Source organism: Danio rerio, chromosome 15, assembly GCF_049306965.1.
Source record: "Danio rerio strain Tuebingen ecotype United States chromosome 15, GRCz12tu, whole genome shotgun sequence".
NCBI lineage: Eukaryota > Metazoa > Chordata > Actinopteri > Cypriniformes > Danionidae > Danio > Danio rerio.
Window position 1 is genome coordinate 14084012 of NC_133190.1, and position 21794 is coordinate 14105805.

Consider the following 21794-nt stretch of genomic DNA (forward strand, 5'->3'; position numbering starts at 1 on the left):
TTCACTTTTAGATACCTTTTTACAGTGGAAATGGCCATAAAAGCGTACCAAACTGAACTGTACTGTACCATATCACTCATTAGAAACGGGCAATAGCCCGGTAAAATAAAAATCAACACGTTTGGCCCAATGTAATTTTATTTATTCCCAAACAAATAACAATGCAACCTAATAAGGTTGCATTGTTATTTGTTTGGGAATAAATAAAATTACATTGGGCCAAACGTGTTGATTTTTATTTTATTTTATCTGATCTAAAGACTGTGTGAAGTAAAGAATGTGTTCCATGAAGATATTTTGTTAATTTACTTATGTAAATCTATAAAAATTTAAATTTTGATTAGTAATATGGGTTGCACTAAACCAAATTTGATTATCTTTAAATTGATTTTTCTCAGTATTTAGAATTTGAATTGGACTCTCAGATTCCACATTTTCAAATTTTTTTTTCCCCCAAACAAATGTCTTATCCTAACCAAATATAAATCAATGGAAAGGATATTTATTCCACTTTCAGTTGATTCTCAATTTCCAAAAACTGACCCAGATTTTGCAGTCCAGGGTCACATACTGCATGTACTTAGAATTACATAACCATAATGTAAATCATACATACAGTAGAGACTATAGAAAATCAGGCATCAAGAGATTCGTATTATTTGAGCCAGCTGTGAACTAGTTGCTAAATAATAAAGAACACACTCATTTATAGCTTCTCTCCCTCGTTTTCTAACCCAGAAAATATTGATTGAACTGCCCCCTTCATTGTCTGGCATATTGGCCTGGTCATTGTCTGCCATCTCTTTCTCATTTGGTTGCTTTTACTCCTCTCCACATAATAAATGGCAGGTTATACCTCCATCCATCAGCAGAGAATGAAAGGAAGCATGCAGAAAAAGAGAGCATTGCTGACTGCTTGACCCTGCACTCACTCCGGTTCTTTGCCTTGTCAGCCAACTGCACAATTCTTGTATGATCATTGAATAAATAAATTAAAATAACAGACAGGAAAGCTCAAACATTGATTTCTGCTCAGAATGCGTCAAACTGTCTGTTTTAAGATCAGATATGGATGTTTTTAGTGCATCTGGCTATCAATAACAGTTGTTTTCCCATTAATCTCTAGGTGGACTCACCTTTCCCAGCGGGCTCCACAGTCACCTTCTCGCTAATGTTGCCCCTACCAGCAGTGGTGACAGCAGCTGCCCAGATCAGATACTGCTGACCCCGGGTCAGGTGGGTGATTCTGTATATTAACAGCTCAGGGTTGGCTTCGTATTCACTGGGTGCCTGCAAGCATTGCAAAAAATGTATGTTAGAAAAAAAATATCTACAGCTGATAAAGAAAGGTAAGTGATGACTGGAAAAACAATTCACCAATTCAAGTTACACAATATATCATTTTAACATCTATATCACCAGGTACTATTGAGTCATTTCAGTTTAACCATGAAAACATTAAAGTTTATTAGCTGTGTGTGTTTTAAGGCCTGTGACTGTGTAAGCATTTCAAATGAGTTAAAAGCATTTGGGCACAAGGATTTTTTTTTTGCAATTTGTATTGTCTTTAAGAATGTATATAATGAAGACCATACAACTTTATTATTTGTTTGATTACTTTATTTCTGTACCTGAATACTGTAAGACTCCTTCATTTATATCATCACTCTACTGTAACTATACTGATTACTAGTCTATTATATATTCAGCAAATGCACTCCTCTACAAAATCTCCCCATTCTATATTAATGTATTTATTAATTCAAAATAGAGCAATTAAAGTTATTTGGTGAAATATTCCAAAATAAATTGCTGAAAATTAAAAATATTACAAAGTACGTTTTTTCCAATACCGTGCAGCCCTAGCTGCACTGTTTTCAAACTACTGAAAGTCAGCTTTATATTTCAGATTTATATTTCTGGTTATGGAAATTAGATTTCATTGCCCAAATAGCCTTTTTTTTGTAGTTCAGTATATATTAACAGTGGTTTTCAGATTTTTAGGCCTTTTACATTGATCTTCCAACTACCTATGGTGTTAGTTCAGTGACAAATGTCAAGATAAACAATTATCTATAAATAAAGTATAATTATGGAAACTGTGTTCATCATAACTGAAAGCTACATCATGTTTGCTGGCCTCACGCAGCCCATTCAGTCAGTCAGTGAGCATGTAATCTTAAATGATTAAACAAATAAGACACAGCACTACTATGATTCCAGAAAAGTTTGCTCTGTTATAATTCACTTACATTTTCATATGTTTTGGTGGGATTTTGGTGTGGTGTAAAATGAAAGTAGCTGAAACTGTGATTTAAATTAGCATAATTTGTCCTTTATACCTGTAAATATGTGAAAATTTGTACAAAATGAAGTTGGGTTTAATTAGAAGACCTTTTTTATTTCTATTTGGTGGCACGATACAGAACTGCATTAGTTTTAAACTTGTTTGCAGCAGACTAAATAACTGTAACTATATTTTTTGAAAACAAAAATGTTGGACAAAATCAGGAGTTTACACTAAAGTGCACCATTATTACTTCATTTTCAAAAGATAAGATTCTTTTTTTTTTGTCTCCAGAATGTGTCTGCAAAGTTTCAGCTCAAAACACCCAAAAGATTATTGATTATACCTTTCAGAATTTCGGAATTTTCTTCTTTGAATACAGTGTAGCTGTTTTGTTGCCTGTGCCTTTAATGCTAGTTTTCCCTGCCCACCATTCCCTTGTGCATGTCAGAGTGTGCCTCAATCTCTGTCTCGGCTGCGTCAGATAAACAGCACAGTGACAGACATGAAGGAAGCAGATCTCGCATAACGTTTGTGAGAAATACTAGAAAATGTGCCATGGTGTGACGCAACTGACTCTTAAAGGGAATGGGAGATGAGACTGATTGGTTTATTCTCAAAACACGCCTGACTCATTTAGAGAATAAGCTCGACCCTGTTAGACCATGCACCGTGACGTAGAGCAGATTTTAATGTCCTTAAAATAGCACCTTTTTGCATCCTTTGGACTTTGCGGCTAGATAGTTAAAATAAGGCCCGAATATGACAGGATACACGTTAATATCCACTACTGTAGGCATATGTTAATGTACAAAATAAACCTGATTTAACGTCCACAAACCAGGATTAATTTCAGTTGCTTTTTGCACGTTCTGCCTTGTTGATATGATTATACGCATTACTACAGAGACATTTTATTATGCGGCTGTCAATCAATCCGGTGTGTGGGGAAACCACACTTCTATGTCTTGTTTGGGTAGGCCTCAAAATAGGAGGGATTTTATTATTCAATTTTATTGTCAGGAGATATAAAAAAGACACTTATTGTCTTTATAACTCCAATATGACTGTGGACACACTATACCTACACACAGTTGTCATCATAGGTGTCTAGTAAGTGCAAAAAAGGTAACACAATTAATAACTGATGAGTACAGTTGAATAATTTACCACCATAATAAAGTGTTGTACACTCTGTATGCATATGGCCTTACTCCAGGCTCCAGCATTTATAAAAAATGCTTTTCAAAGCTAAAAATGAAAGATGATGACTTGTTTTCATACAGGATTTATACTGAGCTCTTTAACTGTGAAGATAAATGTGTAATTCTTGGTGTGGCAGCACCTGGAAAAAAATGATTATTCAAACACTATTCTTTCCTTTACCCTTGACTTAAAAGCGTTTGCTAAATAACACGCTAAGAGATTTCTGCTGGTTTTCTTTGTGTGAGTGAAAAAGGCTGAATTGTGTGTATGTGCATGTGTGTGTCTGTGCATATGTGTGTGTTTGAGAGAGAGAGAGAGAGAGACCCAGGGGGCCTTACACAAGTAGATGAGAGGGTAAAAAGACAATACCCCTAGACACACTAGATCAGTCAGCCTCAGATAACACTAACAATAGAGGCCGACTAATGAGAGAGATCTGCTGCTCACCTCAGCATGCGCGGGACACACACACATACACACACTCCACAATGAGTATTTCTATTATTATATCCACCTTTCATTGTAATTCACAACAAAAACATAAAACCGTATCATTGTACACAGAGAAATTATGTGACGTTGGGCTGTGCTTGGAGCTCTCTGTAATTGTAGTGTGTTTAAGGGAGCCGTGTGTCTGCTGTCTGAACGCATGCTCATCATAGTGAACGTTTGCTGCCTGCAGACATGCAAACACACTGAGTGTCATTCCCACCGATCGGCCTGAATGTTGCCCTGCTATCCTCCATCATACCCCTCGGCCCGACACTAACAAACACACACACAATGGTCTTACTTCATGTTGACATGGCATTTTTTTTATCATGGTTTGAGGCTAATTGAAATTTGGGTAAATATGTTTTTGTATGCTGTTTATAATAAAATAAGTCTTGCTATGTCTGTACTTTAACCTAGAGAGTGTTTTTGCTATAGACTATTGTATATGCAGCTGTCTTTTGAGGAAGCATTGTTTTATAGCTAAAACGGCAGGGATTGATTTAGAACATGTTACTTTTATTTCACAATGGATCATTATTATTCAACTTGAAAAAAAATGTATGTTTTTAATGGTTGAACCAATGGTTCTTTTTTAAAGGGTTGTATATTTCATTGTTGAATGAATCGACCCGAGGATTAGATATTTACCATTACCAACTAGCAGATTAATTTCATATTTAGAGGACATTGATTAAAGAGAATAGTTTCATGTTTTGATACTAACTAAAATATTATACATTCATCAAATAAAAAGTCATCTTTTGGTTAACTTTGTGTATAAAATTTCTTCTAATTTACATTTTCTACATTTTGTAGAAAAATAATAATAATAATAATAATAATAATAATAATAATAATAATAATAATACAATATAAATAATAATGTGGTCTGAATTTGAAATGAGTAAATCAAGAATTTATTCAATAAAGAGTTGTTTACTTCATTGCTGAATAAATCAAAAGGCAGACTGATTCGCGGATTAAATATTTTTCTCCACCCTTCAGCAGTTTAATTTCTAATTTAGAGGAATAATTAAACAAACGTAATAGCTTAATATCTTGATACTAATAAAATCATATAATAATGTAAACAATTTATACGGGCTAAATTTAAACAAACAAATACAATTTTGTAACATTCAACTAGATATGTTTGTTTAAACTCAGTTTATATAGATTGTTTGCAACAATTTGCAATGAACCATTGATTTCAGTGTACTACTACCACTACCACCTCCACTACTACTACTACTACTACTACTACTGCTGCTACTAATAATGTTATCTGCATTTTCAATGAATTAATGTGAACCAATGATTCATCCATCACTGAATGAATCAGTGGGATTAGATATTTACCATTTACCTCCACCTCCACTCCATAAGTTAATTAAACAGAATAGTTTCATATGTTGATGAAATTATATAAAATTATCAAATAAAAAAATCATTCAATCAACTTTGTGTGTGATAAATTCTAAAATATATTTTCTATGTTTTGTAAATAGCTGATTGATGATTTTTCACATTTAACACAATGACCTAATTGTTATGCAATATTATTATCATTATTATATACTTGTATATACTACTACTACTAATAATAATCTTATCATTATTAAGTATGATAATAATAATAATAATAATAATAATAATAATAAGAAGAAGAAGAAGAAGAAGAAGAAGAACAATTGGTAATATACTTCTATTAGTAGTACTACAGTTAAAAGTTATAAAGTACAGCTACAGTTTACAGATATATAAGCAATAACCAATCAGTACAGTAAATCAATCCATACAGCAATCAGTTACTGCCTTTTAGGATCAGGATACCTTGTTACAAGACTGGCATATTTTATGAGGCCTTGACATCAAAAAAGTTTTCTTAGAAACAGTGGTGTGACTGTGTCTAGTATGATCCCTAATGATACTTCTATAATAATAATAATAATAATAATAATAATAATAATAATAATAATAATAATAATAATAATAATAATAATAATAATAATAATAATAAAAATAATAATATTATCCGCATTTCAAACAAATCGGGTGAACCAATGATTCATTTCTTAAAGGGTTTACTTCATCGCTGAATAAATCAAAGGACTGAATGACTCACAGATTAGATATTTACCATTTACCTCCACTCAATAGCAGTTAATTTTCTTATTTAGAGGATGAATTCATTAATTAAACAAAATAGTTATAGTTAATAAACTAATATAAAATCATCAAATAAAAGATCAATATTTCATCAACTGTGTGTGATAAATATTTTTTCTACTTTCTAATATTTATTTTCTACATTTTGTAAATGGCTGCTTAATGCTTTTCACATGTACGTAATAACTTTATTATTAAATATAATAATAATAATAATAATAATAATAATAATAATAATAATAATGATAATAATAATAATAATAATAATAATAATAATAATAATAATAATATTTACTGTTAATATTATACCGTTAACAATATTTAATGAAATCTACATTTTTAAATTAAGTGAGCCAATGATTCATTTATTAATGAATGAATCAAATGACTTAATCACTCACAGATTAGATATTTACCATTTTCTCCCACCCGCTAGCAGTTTAATTTCTAATGTAGAGAAATAATTAATTAAACAGAATAATTTAATGTTTTGAAACTAATGACATAATATAAAATCATCATTTAATCAACTTTGTGTAATAAATTCTAATATTTACTACATTTTTTAAATGACTGCTTTATGCTTTCGCATTTAATACAAAGACTTGAATTTATATAATATTATTATATACTTGGATAATAATAATAATAATAATAATAATAATAATAATGATCTTAATAAATATAATCATATTTAGTATTATACTGCTATAAGTCGTAATACAGTTGATAGCTATAATGACAATAATCAGTTCAGTAAATCAGTTGATCTTGCCAAGATTTCCTTAGATGGCAGTATTGTGAATGTGTCTAGTATGATCCCTAAAGATGTTGTCTGGGTGGGCAACTCACTGGGCTCCTGAACCTTGTCTCCCTAGTTCATTGCGATTCATCTTATTTTTTTATTTATTTTTTTTTCTCCACACTCCCTCTGTCTCACTCAGCATGAATCAGGTGCGGGAGGTGCAAGCGGGAGGGGTGGAGCACTGTAAAGGATATTAAAATATTCCTCCGGTGTGGAGATAGCAGTGATCCGGGGAGCGATAGAGGGAGATAATGAAAAGAGGAACAAAAGTACTCCCCGCACACTGAGTCTGACCCCCCTTCCTCCTCCTTCACCCCCCCCCCCCCCCCCCCCCACTCACACTAATTTACATAGTAATCACCCCGTGCTCTGTGAGAGGCCAGAGAGAGAGAGAGAGAGAGAGAGAGAGAGAGAGAGAGAGAGAGAGAGAGAGAGAGAGAGAGAGAGAGAGAGAGAGAGAGAGAGAGAGAGAGAGAGAGAGAGAGAGAGGAGTGATTTGTGAATGAGCGAAAGAAAGAAAGAGAGTGAGCATGTGTACATCTGGACAGGTACATTAATTCAGTGTGAGAGTACACAAATTATGTGTGTGTGTGTGTGTGTGTGTGTTTGTCGAGGTGGTGGTTATAAATGTGATAGAGCCTGTTAGATGTGTGTGTGTGTGTGTGTTTGTGTGTGTGCTGTCAGCTTGTTTTCTGCCCTCCCTGATGAACAGATGAGGTTGTCTAGGCAACGTGATGAGACGCAGATATGCAAATGAGACGGGAGGGTGAGCTTGCATGCACACACTGCAGTATGAGCCTCTCATTTACACACACACACGCACACACACATCCCGCTGATACTGCAGCACAACCTCACACATGCACAGTTTAAAAATACACTCGCCAACAAAATCCAGACGCAAATAGAAGATACGATGAAATAAACATTGATTCATACTGGCGTTCATACTAGCATTCTGAACCTACCCATTCCCTGCACACACCCATATAAATTTATCACATGTATGTTAAAAAACAATTAATCACCATAGGATGCATCAAAGAACCACACAACCATGGTCTTATTTTTGACAAAAAAAGGAAGCAACCTAAACCAATTGATGCCAACTAGAAGATCAATGTTGAAAATAACTTTCCCTCTATTTGTGCCTTACCGGTTGGCCCGATCCTGGGCTGGAACAGTAAATGGTGTATTTTCGGATAATACCATTGGGCTTGACAGGGGGAAGCCAGGATACCACCACACTGCTGGCAGAAGATGGCACTGCTTTGATGCCTGCTGGAGGACCAGGGTCTGAAAGAGAAAAAACATATAGGGATAAAGTTAAATTACTTCAAGATCTGAAAATGTTGCGCTATTTTAATAAAGTAAAAAATCTGAACTTTTATGTGGTCATATTTAGGGTTGGGTATCGTTTGGGGTTACTTCGATACCGGTTCTAAATCGGTGCCTGAACCGATACATTTGAGCCACAAAATTCATTCATTCATTTTTTTTGTTGGCTTAGTCCCTTTATTAATCCGGGGTCGCCACAGCAGAATGAACCACCAACTTATCCAGCAAGTTTTTACGCAGCGGATGCCCTTCCAGCCGCAACCCATCTCTGGGAAAAGCCACAAAATTATTTAACAAAAAAATGTTATTCATTATAATTGAACAATATAAATATATATATTCATAATTAGGTTAAAGTATAGATCAATTGATATTTTAGATATTTGAATTGCATTAATATCTTTTTTTTATTTTATTTTTTTTGTTTGTTAGTAGGAATTTAGGGTTTGCCTTATGCAGTTAACATTACATTAGCTTACTACTAACCTGTGAAAAGGGTCAAAATCATTGCAGCTTGTGACTACGTTTACATGGACATCAGTAATCTAATGATTTGCCTTAATCTGAATAAGACAATACTATAATTAGGAAGTTAACAAGAGTTGCTTTTTGAATGTTCCTTTCATGATCCTGTTTTACATGTCATAGCACATAGATTGATTAACGTCATTGCGTCACCACACTATCCAACGCTTCCTCCAGAGTTTCATGTAATTAAAAATTTTCAATTTTTAACTGCATTCCAGGAGTTTCACTTTCATTCTGGAACGTTTCATTCATGCCCCCATGACAAATTGAGATAGGGCTATTGAATTAGGATATGTAGTAAGGACTGGTGGAAGAGTGTATAGTTTTAATGGAATTTGATATCGCACACCGAATGGGAAAAAAACCTCAGCATTTTGCTATGCGGGTGTCTGTGGTCCTTTAAGGTAATCAAAAATGGCTGTGTACATGGTAGTCTATTATTCAGAGTATTGTCTTAATCATATTAAAATCTGGGTATTGGTGTCCATGTAAACATACTCTGTGAAAGTGCAGGATGATGTTGCAAGCTGTCAAAGTGCATTCCTCTGTCTTTCAGTTGATTCCATGTGTCCTCAAATGTTTTATTAAGTTTGACGTGTCCCGCCATACACAACTTTTGTAAAGCATCTGCTGCTTGTTGCTTAGTCAGAGTTCTTGCTTGTAAAGTATAGCCACACTTTAGTTTAGTTTAGATTTCGCTTAGTTTAAGCAAATTTGATGAATGCGGTTATGTGTGTTGTAAAGGGAGTCACTCTTCAGATGCAGTGTACTGTCCGCTGTGCCCTCTACGTACATCTAAGCTACAAGATCAATCACCTTACATGACACTGTCCATATCCCTCGTAGTTGTTCACAATTAAATGTTTAGAGATGGTGTAACACAACATTTACTCATGTGTGCCTTTAATGCACACCTTGATGCTTACGTTCTTGACGCAACACCAGTGGCAACGAAATTCATAGGCTAATTCTGTCCGGTGCATACAATTTACAGGTACCAATTAGGTACCATTTCAATACCCAACCCTAGTCATATTTTACTCTAGGTCAGAATTTTAACACAGGAGGTAATCCTTTGGCATCACTTTAAAGCCAAAGTCACTTTTAAATCACTTTAGCCACTCGAACACCATGAGTGAGTGTTTACAAGTGTCGAGTCCCATAAAGGAGCTCCAGGTGGAAATTTTGTTTTGTGTTCACCTCATCAATAAAGTTGTTGCACGTCCGCCAGTTCCTTCCTCTGAATGTGCAATTTTAGCTACTTGTACATTAAGATATAGCATTCAAAACAAAACACCAGCAAATAAACGCCACACACAGGAGCATAAAAACCTCACTGCCAGCTAGCATTGTTCAAATGTTATTAAATAGCTATAAAAAAATATATATATATAAAAAATAGCATGCAGAAGTATAAATGCATGGCTATGTGCAAGGTATTCGCCGTGGGGTCACACTGATTATTTGACACATATGCATAACCCAGCCTTTAGTCTTAGTCCCTGATCCATCAGCGGTCGCCATAGTGGAATGAACCTCTGCATAAAAAACATAGGCCAATTTAATTTTTTTTAACCAGTTCACCTACACAGCATGTCTTTGGAGTGTGATGGAGACCAGTCCACTTAAAGAAACCCCATGCAAACGCACTTCTTTTAAATTCACTGAAATGAAAAAGATCAGTACATCTTTCCTTTTCTTCACTGCCATCACACACACCCCTTATTTCCCTAAACTCCCCCTCAACTCCACCAGGGAAAACGGGAGAGACAGATATCGCCGTAATCCTATCCCGACCAGTGTAAGCACAAAATTAATGTCGGCTAATCCACAAAGAATAAATCCTTCTCCTTGTGTTGGATGAGGGATCTGCTTTGAGACGCATGCCCACTCTACAGACCCCCCTCCTTCAACTTCTTAATTCTCATTAAGTGTGCTAATGCTATATCAGAGCCTAAATGTCACCACAACGACCGCATCCAGCAATCAAGCAATTCGGCAGCATCTAGACCTAAACAACATGGCATTTGCCTTCAGCTAATGTGGCTTTTGTGGCAAGATTTTGTACCCCAGAACCTCCCCCCACCAGACCTTATGCATGTGCGTGCACACACACCCTTGAGCTTGAATAGAGCCAGGGGGTAAAGGCAAAGTGGCTCGTACATAATGTGGCTGTGTGTTTGAATGCAGTTGAAAGCACATTGGAGTGTCACAGTTACCTGTCATAGATGAAAGACAGTATAATATTCTTTTACATTTTGTGCTTTCATACCTGATTAGCTTCTTTTTAATGGAGACTAGTGACAGTAAACACATTTTTGTTTCGAAAGATTTCTGTTCCATTTAAATGCTGCTCTTTTAAACTTTCCATTTATTAAAAAAATAAAATAAAATAAACAAATAGCAGCTTTACAACACTAAGGATTATAATACATGTAAATATTTTTAAAAAGGTTATTTATTAGGGATGTCCTGATCAGGTTTTTTGCCCTTGAGTCCGAATCGTAGTCATTTGACTTTGAGTATCTGCTTTGATAAAAAAACCTGATTTGATACATAAAAAGAATAAAAAAGAGCGAAGAAACAGATCTAGGATGTTTTTTTATTTTTTATTTAATTCACCTTATTTTAACATTCAACAACTCTGTTAACAAACAGAGCACGTTTGTGAAGTAGTTTGAACAATCAAGTAATAAATAAAATAAATACTGCAACAGTAAATATAAAAAAAAAATCTAATATAAAAACAAATAGCACCTCAACTTAAAATACCCGGCAGGCAATCCTAAGCTTACATATCTCACAGTTTACTACACTATGGCAATGTTATCACCATCAACTTTATAAAAGCTCCAGACCGCAGACATACTTGCCCTTTCCATTTCAAGCTGCTTCCATGTATTACTTTGCTGGTATTTAACCAATATTGTCTCTGCAAAAAAATGATGTCATGCCACACATTTTGGTGTTATTTGTAAAGTAAAGAGGTCTAACTCTGAGTACATATATATTCGAGTCTTGATCAGGAGGTAACGTGCGATTCTGATTGAGTCTGAAATCACGTGATCGGGCCCGATTTTTCAATCACGTGATTGGATGTGGACATTCCTATTATTTACTGTATTCCGGAAAATGAAAGGTCAGTTATTATTTAATTTCATGCTATAGTGTTGTTACAAAGTTTTATTCCTTTGGAAAAAAAAAAATTATGCTCATCTATAGAATGGCAGTGTATAGTTGCCAGTAAGCTTTAAAAAGGATGAAATAATGGTCCCTTGTACATTGAATTTGGGGGTATATAATAGGGTTTGGTGAAACAACATGAAATTTAATGGATTATGTAAGGAAAATCTTGATATTGATAGTCTTCGTGTGTACAACTGTGCATTCAAAACTTTATTAGTGCCACAGTTTACTCCCACGGGCAGCACGGTGGCACATCGGTTAACACAATTGCCTCACAGCAAGAAGGTCGCTGGTTCGAGCACTAGCTATGGGTCAGTTTGCATTTTTGTGTGAAGTTTGCATGTTCTCGCAGTGTTCGCGTAGGTCTCTTTTAGGTGCTATGGTTTCCCCCACAAGTCCAAAGACTTGCTTTAGGTAAACTGAATAAGCTAAAATTGGCCATAGTGTATGTGAGTGTGTTCAATGTGTGTTTCCCAGTGATGGGTTGCAGCTGGAAGGGCATCTGCTGTGTAAATCATGTGCTGGAAAAGTTGGCGATTTAATCCGCTGTGGCGACCCCTGATTAAAAAAGGGACTAAGCCAAAAAGAAAATGAATTAATAAATAATCTTACTACCACCTGCTCTGAGAAAAAAAAATTAAAATAAAAAAATAAAATCAAGACCACAGTTTTGATAAATTCATTAATTTTCCTTTGGCTTAGTTCCTTATTTATGAGGGGTCGCCAGAGCTAAATTAACCATCAACTATTCCAGCATATGTTTTACACAGCGGATGCCCTTGCAGCCACAACCCAATATTGGGAAACACCCATAAATTTTCATATTCACACTCATGCAATATGGACAAGTTAATTCATCCTATTCACCTATGCCGCATGTTTTTGGACTGTGGGGGAAACTGGAGCACCTGGAGGAAACCCACATGAACATAGGGAGAACATGCAGACTCCACACAAAAATGCCAACTGGCCCAGATGGGGCTTGAGTCAGTGACCTTCTTGCTGTGAGGTAACTGTTTATCACTGAGCCATCCTGCCACCCAGCATTGATAAATGAAGGTTAGTTAACATGATACACAAAATCTTCAAGGAAAAAGGAAATAGTTAAATATCTCCAGATGAAAGTCAAATTGTTAGTTGACTTGCAATTATATTGTGTCAAATTTCTGTTTACCTTGCCATACCTTATGATTTCTATAAGTAAAGGTATATATATTTTTTGTTTTGTTTTGTTCACCAAAGTCTTTTGTATAAACTTAAAACATTTGAAATATATGGCATGTGTTGCATGGGACCATTCAGTTATTCTTCTGCCTAACCCTTGTGACAATTTTCTACCATTATATCAATGAGGACCCGCATGATTTTTTTTTTCCAAATTGCCTTTTTTTTGTGTGGAAATACATTGGTATGCTCTGTTTTTTTAATTTATTTTTTTATTCGTAGTAGAACAATGGTCAGTTCCATTAGAATTAATTTATGTTGCTTGGATGCTGCCTTAGGGTGCGTCTCAATCAGCCCCCTTGTTCAGTAGTCAGTGCACTGATGAGGAATTCAGCCATTTTAAGTGTTGTCTCAATTGCAAAATTTTTCAAGAGCACTGAAACGTTCGTTCTCTGAATTATCTCACAATGCACCCTGAAAATGAGGGCATATCGATGCTTACTATGCTTCCTTAATAGTATTCAAAAACACAAAACATGAATTATAGGAAACAAATGATTAAACCTATGTTTTAAAAAAAAATCTTTAATAATATTTAAAATAAATGAACATAGAGGTGTATATATATATATATATATATATATATATATATATATATATATATATATATATATATATATATATATATATATATATATATATAAATAAATCTATTGAGCTGTAATGTGCTATTAAACTTTAGTAAAAAGTGTATTTGAACAATATAAGTTCAGCCACTGTTTATAAATTCTAGTTTTGATGTTGTACAATGAAGACGTTTGTACACAACCTACTAATCCGTGACCTAGGAATACTAATTGAGATGCACCTTTAGAAGTCTGCAGCAAGTGGAAGGGCATTATCAGTATGTCCACGGGGTCTTAAAAAGTCTTAAAATATTGTGAACAATATTTTAGACCATAAAATGTCCAATCATCAACAATTCTTCTCAGCTAAACTTGTAACAAAAGTTTTATTTGCTAACTTTATTTTCAGTATGGTTTAATTATCTGCCTTAAAATAATATGTGTTTAAAAAAGTTCTCTGTGTATTTAGATCTTTTAAGGACACTGACTTGGACAGACTTTTATACATACATATAGTATATTATAGTTTTTTTTAAATTAAAAATAAATTAAAATATATACCTAAGAAATACTTATAACTGGGCCATTAGATAGAATCTTTACAGTTTGGACCTGCAGTCTGACATTGGTCTGATATTGGTCTTAAATTTGACTTGATGAAACATGCAGAAACCCTGATTATATAAATTGATGCAGTGTTTTGTCCATGCTTTAACAAAATCTACATTGTAAAAGAGCTATACGAATAAAGCTGAATTGAATATCTGCAAATACAGCTAGATCAGTGGTCATGTGTGTACCTGCTTGTATAGAGCATGTACTTACGGTCTTCTCGGGTCTGTATGTAGAGAACGTTGCTGCGGACCCCATCTCCTGCCTGTGTGTAGGCCAGGACCTGAACGCTGTAGTTTGTGAACTTCTCCAGCCCCTTCAGTTCCACCTGCTCACGAGTGGTAGTGATGTTTTGCATCTCTCCCCATTCTGAGATGTGAAGAACATTTAATGACTCTCCTTCTGCATATTTAGACAGTAAACTCACTAATATCACTGAACACATCACACAAGGGAATACAGGAGGAACCATACTGACACACTTTTCACTTACAAAAAAAAAATAATATGGTAATATTCAGAGGAGAGTAAAATAGTACATGTCCTTGCTTGTCACTGCTACTGTATAGCTATTTATAGCAGGGAATACGATTTGTCTGTGAAAATGATATTTATCTGTTAAGTCAAAAAGTAAGGTTTATCCAAGGTATTTGGATATGCTGTTTATCTATAATACAATTTTCATAGTATTATCATCTGATGTAGGGCTGCACAATACATCTTTTTAGCATTATTATTGTAATGTGTCAATCTGCAATAGTCACATCACAGAATTTCGAGTTGGTACACTAAAGATTAGTAGTTTGAGGGAAACGTGTAAAGTTTAACTTTTGTGTTTCAAGCTAATTTAAATGTTTTGAGCTCAATACATTGTAATGTTTGTAGCTTAAAGAAACCATTTATATAATTGTTTACAAAATGAAGACTACACGAAGAGTTCAGATGCTGTTTGTAAAGTGGTATTTTATATTTAATTAGTCAATTTCTTTTATATTTTCTCTCTTTGAAAAAATCAATTCAATTCAAAATGCAAGTCTCAATATAGTTCGGCTCCCTTGAAAACCATAACGTATTTCAATTGGATCTTTAGTCTGTTATATTTATCCATGCATGTAATTTCTTTATTATATTTTATGAAGATAAGCTTCCCTACATCAATCTCAATCATCCTAACCTAAAATTATAAATTCATCAATCAATCCAAAGTGACATTATGAATTCTTTCCAAGCTCAAATGATTCTGGTGAAATTATTTTTATGTAATATTTATATATAGCACAAAAATTAAATATTGCAAGATTTTTTTGTTCTTGTGAAACCCTAATCTAATGTAATCACCATAGTACTGTTTTTGTAAGTGACACAGTTGAATAAAGAAAAAGAAAACTCTATGGACTTTGTGTTTTAAAACACACATTAGACCAGTGGTCACCAAACTTGTTCCTGGAGGGTCCTAAAGATTTCCTCTCCAACCCTAATCAAACACACCTGAACAAGCTAATCAAGGTCTTACTAGGTATGCTTGAAACATTCAGGCAGGTGTGTTGAGGCAAGTTGGAGCTAAACCCTGCAGGGACACCGGCCCTCCAGGACCGAGATTGGTGACCCCTGCATTAGACCCTTTTATGAACAATTTTTGCTGTCCCAGCCTATTGGTTTAGGTGTACAACCATTCAAAAACTTGGGGTCAGCAAGATTTCTAGTTTATATGATGATTCATCACAAGAATAATTGCATTTAAAACATAGTAAACTGCTTCACTGTATGTTTTGACAGTTCTAAAACATAACAAAACTAAAGAAACAACAACAACAACAAAAAAATATAACTCCAATATTTAAAAATGTTGTTTTACAGTTATCATGTAGACTTATAATTATTCATTATTTCTACTAATTAATTCCAATTATTAATAAAATTATAAGAGTGATTGTGTGGAAAGAGGTTTCACCATTGTAATTATATCAATACTTTTTTCTGTTATTATATACATTTTGTAATCAACATTCTTTGTACGTTAAATATATTAGACAACAACACACACATACACCTGTCCTGCCACAAATGTACACGTAAATGCGTCTGTGGTTTGGACTGGCTGGGATACAGATACATGGGTGGACAGTAGGGGGGCGCTCTACAGGGACTGCAGCTAGTGAGGGTGTAACAGTAATAGTGCATAATTACTCTGGTTGAGCCCCAGTGTCTGGCCCCCACAGCACCCACCTCCATCGGGGTAGAGGGACCAGAACACCACACGGTAGCCCTTCAGAACCCCATTCAGGGTCATCCTTGGGGGCTCAGACCACGTGATAACTGCCTCATCTGATGTCACTGTTATGGCCCGAACATTCTGGGGTGGCTGGCTGGGAACTGTTCGAGGGGAAAAAAAAAAAAAAAGGTGGTTACATAAAAATAAAGGAAGCAACAGGACAATTCAGGCACCAAATGGAAACAAGATAAAATAGGTGAAGAGGAAACCAAAAATTGCAGTGAAAGAGCACAATTACAGTGATATAGTAAAATGACAGTAATATACTGCAATTGGAGCTCTTGGTGTGGCCCAAGAGCATCAACAACCTTGTAACTGCACTCAAAATGGAAGGAACAATCATGTCCTGAAACTGAAGAGAAGTGAAACGTTGCTGTTATCTTGATCTTGAGCTTTTTCACCTACTAAATGGAATCATTTTTTTTTTCCGGATACACTGCAAATGTGGCAGTAGTGATGTGCCAAATTGTGTTCCTGAATAAATAATGGCACTATTGAGGGGACACAGAGCCTGTCTGTGTGACTTGCTGGGAGGGAAAAAAGCATGTGCGGACGACAGGATGAAAGGAGGGATAGAGGAGGGATAAAGCTGGCTTGGCTCTATGAGGGAGCAGCTGCAGCTGGCGCAGGAAGAGAAGGAGTGAGTAAAGGAGATGATGAGAGGAGGGAGGGAGAAAGAGCAGAGGAGAAATGATGGTATTTGTTTGAAGAGGCCTTAGGGTCTGACTCTGTCTGGCCCTGGTGGACCACACTAAAACTGCCATTTGGAGTAGAGCGGCTTGATCGAGCGCTCACAAGCACAACTCGCAATAATTCTTCAACCCTGCCCGCAAAACCCAGTTTCTTGGTTTTCTGGATCTGACACCCAAAACAACTTACAGGTATACTGCCATCCTTACTTAACATCTAAAATTATTAATTTATGTCATTTCAAAGTGTTTCATTTATTTTCTTCCATATATTCTTTTTGATGAATAGCATAGTTTTTACAGAGTTTATTATTCTGTCTAATTAACTTTGGACCCTTAACAAGTGGGAGGCACATATGCAAACTGTTGTAATTCCTACAGCGTTCACCTGATTTGCATGTAAATACCCTCAAATTAAAGTTGACATTAGGTCCAAATATTTATGGACCTAACTGTATGTGTTGAAACTTGGCTGCTGGTTTGAACAGTTTTAGGATGGTTCTCAGCTAGTCATGAGCCTGTTTACGCTGGTCATGTGATGATTCTAATCAGAAGCCACAGTAATTGCTTAGGACCAGCATATAAACCAGCTTATGACCAGCCAAAGCCTTAATATACTTTATTTGATGTTCTTTTTTGTTATTTGTTTGAGGGCAAGAAGAAGATTGAAAGGGCTGTATGACGGTATGCTGTTTTCGAACACTCCAAACACCTCTGCTCTGTAGTAGGCTTTGTTGTAAATGTGTCATGCTGCTTGCATTTACCCCTAAATACAACGATGACAGAGATGAACACTTTCATAAAAATACAGCCTTGTCAATGAAAAAATGTCAACACGGTGCATCACATCTCTACATTTGTATCTGTTTGACATGGAAATACACTGAATGTTACCACCAGTGTGGAAAACAGATATGGTGTAATGAGGTGGGCTTCTCCCCATCTCTCTGTGAACAGTAGTACAGGTAGGCTAGTATTTATGTGACTAGGTGTTGTTTGTTTGGATTTTGTTCTGTTTGACCCCCATGAAAGTGAATCAGGGAGAAGAAATTGTACATTAAGGAAGGTGGAGTTCCAAAACACACCCACTGGTTGCATAATCACAGTGGACAAATTAACACATCATACTCTAAAATTCTTGATATTATCTACTCTATATTTTCTTGGCAGAACCATGACAGAAGTAGTCATCTCTGACTCATAAACAAATCATGCTTTCAGTTAGATCTTACTAATGAATCATTTTAAAGAGGACCCTGTGAAGTGAACCAAATCATCTATCTTTAGCTATGACATCAAAAGATTATAGAGAATATAAGCTGACTGCGCTGACCATCTAACTTGTACATTTTGTACCTGTGAGAGAGGAAATTATTTCATACCACTTTTTCAGTCCTAATTTGTCAGTTATTAAGGGCAAATAGGCAGGTTAGGACTGTGTTTATAAGAAGTCTGTGCCAATCAAAATTATCTTTCTCTCCAACATTCTCTACTGGTCAACATCCACAAAACTGACTTTGACCATCAGACATTGGATAATTTTCACTCAAGGACTACATTTGACTCATAAAGGTGGTTTTACATTATTTGTTGGTCATCAATCTTTATAATTATTAGCTGGTTCAGCTGATCTAGAGTTGCAGATGGCTGGAGTACCAGACAAGGTTTCAACCTGGTGGTCCATCTTCATTGAATGATTTTTAAGGTTGAAAAGGTAGAAAAACTAAACTTGACAAGAGAAACACTGTGAGGTAAAAAAACAAAGTCAACAGGGGAAAATAAAATGATGGAAGAACTCAACAGTGGGACAAAAAAAAAAAAATAACCCAGGAGCTTTCCAAAAATAAGAATGGAGAAGAAGTGGGTGGAGGGGTGGAAGGGGAAGTTGGGAGATGGAGGGAGAAATAAATGAAAGGTGTTTTGAGAGCGAGTGAGAGAGGAGTGGGAGCGTAGAGGAGGGGAGTTGAAAGCCGGAGAGAGGGATCTGGAGGAAAGATGAAAAGAGAGAGGGGGAGACAATGCGCTCAGCTGCAGATAATTAGACTGGGAGGAAAAGCAGAGGATCAGGGAGAGGGGCCTTGGCAGACAGGCTAATTATAATTATTTTTCCTATGCTTGTTGTTATTACTATTATCCTTAACAGCATCAATATCACTGTTGCCTCAGTGACAGTGACACACATGCGGATTAGGGCCACAGTCTGTAGTTGCCCCGGACACATGGCTTATGTGCAATCATACAAAAGAAATCCTTAGAGCGAGATAGATAGATGGGTTGGTAGGTAGGTGGGTAGGTAGATTAGCAGGTATACAATTATGTTTCATTACCATCTTCAAGTGTTGTGGCATTGATCTCAGAGCTGGAAGGTCCAGTTCCAGCTCGGTTGAAGGCCTGGACCACCACACCATACTGAGCAAACTTCTTCAAATTATCCAGAGTGTAGACCTCGCTGTCACCTGTGGCTTTCATCTCCACTATACTGTACTGTCCATTACTGCCTGGTCCGTTCTCCCTATAACCAATTTGATAGCCTCGAATCACTCCATTTTGGAGCTCTTTCTTAGGTGCCTGAGTGGAGTGAAAAAAAGAGATCCAGTTAAATCTAAAACTTTAAAGTCCAAAGAAGTGCAAGTTAAGAAGTTGCAGGCATACCTTCCAGGTGACGCGGATACTTTGAGAAGTCATTGGCTGTAAAATCACTTCCATGGGTGGCCCATCAGGAGCTGTAAGTAAAGAAACATGTCACAAGAATATTAAAGGAATGAAATATCAATCAGTTCAAATATTTGACATTCAATAAGATAGACAGAGGACAGATAAGATAATTGCATGGAAGCAAAGGGCAAGAGAGGGCAGTGCCAGATCAGGAAAAGTTCTGAACCAGGACTTAAACTTGAATAGTCTGAAGCACATATGCATTACATGGAGTGCTGCTTGAGTCTCTGTCCCAAAGGTACACTTAATATATAGACTTCTTATCAGGGATTCACATAACATTTTTTGTCCAGTTCTTAAAGGAGCACCTGGAGATGTTGCTTACTCCTCATTTCTTATGGCACAGTCCTCGTGTCGTATTCATATTTAAATGCTCATTTTTGCAGTTTTAAATTATTTGTTGCATGTATGTACATATATGACCTATTTTTTATATCTTTGGAATCTAAACATGAACTTGCATTTTAAATATGTGATTTGCGTATATTGCTATATCTCAGATTTATATATGCAGTACTGCACTATTAGCTGGTGCTTTCACATTTGGCTCGATTTTCATTCTATATAGTACATTAACAAAGGAAGTAGTATTCTGAATTCATAGAATTCAAAAAACACTATGCAAGAAAAACCTGGATGACCTAGTACTTCCGGCAAGATTCTGAAGTGCACATCTGATGGATACTATGCTATCTCGTGATGCTGCACGGAAGAATTCATTAATGGGAGTGAAGTGACGCATCTGATGCGGGTAAGTTATTTGATATTGACAAATGGCAGATGTTATACATCTGAATTCCATTCATAATACTTCCATTCATACTATATGGGATGTACTGACAGTCATGTAGTAAACTCCCAACTATATGACTGCTCACTTCTCAAACTTACAGTAGTACATTTGTAAGTTTTCAAGGTTTTCAGAAGGCTGCTTGTAGTGCTGTTTTTGCAGCCGATTTCAAACTTTTGCTAAACCACACTGCGTTAGCTGCACATCAGATTTTTACTTAACAGTCTATGCAGTGTTGCATCATGAAAGTTGTAGGAACAAAGTCGTAAGATGACTGCAAGTTTACATTTATGGATTTACCAGATGCTTTTATCCAAAGCAACTCAGGGTTATTTGCCTTCCTCAAGGGAATAACCTCAGCCATAGTAATGAAGATAGATAAGAGTACAGGTTATTCACTCCCACCTACAAACCTGCTGATGAAGAGAGTCAAACCTGCAACTTTTGGATCACAGTCCAACTCTCTAACCGTTAGGCCATGGCTGTCCCATTTTAAGTCATATTATAGTTTAAGGACTCTCTTCCATTGTAACTTGATTGACAAGTCAGCAACAACTCAAGAACAGATTCAGGGTGGTTTTGTGAATGTTTTGGAAAAGATGAGCACAAATCTTGTCCTTTTATGTTCTACAGAATTAAACGGTGCCAGGTCCATATATTTTGGTAAGATGGATTTGTAGAATATGAACCGAGACATTAGACATACGTGCTTCCTCTGTGCTTATGGTCAGCTCTTTGCTGGCTTGACTGCGTCCGATCTTGTTGTAGGAGTACATGCGGATGCTGTAGACAGACGCCGGGTGGAGCTCTACTATGTTGGCTTGGTTGTTAGTGGGTGAGATCTTACGGGTGGCATGTTTCAGCTCCCACGGGTCTACGACAAGGACAAAATAACACAGATACATTACTACA

At 35.9% G+C, this 21794-nt stretch overlaps 1 protein-coding gene and 1 long non-coding RNA gene across 12 annotated transcripts in view; one reads left to right on the plus strand and one right to left on the minus strand.

Moving 5' to 3' along the window:
* The window catches only part of LOC141377785 (uncharacterized), a 102562-nt gene that overhangs the window by 20006 nt on the left and 60762 nt on the right, over nt 1-21794 (plus strand). For all 4 annotated transcript variants that reach the window (XR_012390659.1, XR_012390658.1, XR_012390657.1 and 1 more), the window contains exon 3: nt 1127-1236. This is a non-coding gene — a long non-coding RNA (uncharacterized lncRNA). The remainder of the gene's footprint in view (nt 1-1126; nt 1237-21794) is intronic.
* The window catches only part of dscaml1 (Down syndrome cell adhesion molecule like 1), a 162023-nt gene that overhangs the window by 11907 nt on the left and 128322 nt on the right, over nt 1-21794 (minus strand). For 4 of the 8 annotated variants that reach the window (XM_073923417.1, XM_073923416.1, XM_009291532.5 and 1 more), the window contains exons 15-21: nt 21589-21756; nt 20030-20100; nt 19705-19945; nt 16643-16789; nt 14630-14785; nt 8119-8258; nt 1137-1290 (exon numbers count right to left, since the gene is read on the minus strand). In XM_073923417.1, the coding sequence (XP_073779518.1) occupies nt 1137-1290; nt 8119-8258; nt 14630-14785; nt 16643-16789; nt 19705-19945; nt 20030-20100; nt 21589-21756 (1077 nt within the window). Of the gene's footprint in view, nt 1-1136; nt 1291-8118; nt 8259-14629; nt 14786-16603; nt 16790-19704; nt 19946-20029; nt 20101-21588; nt 21757-21794 lie in introns of all 8 variants that reach the window. The other 4 variants (XM_073923415.1, XM_073923414.1, XM_005157495.6 and 1 more) reach the window with 1 other exon arrangement.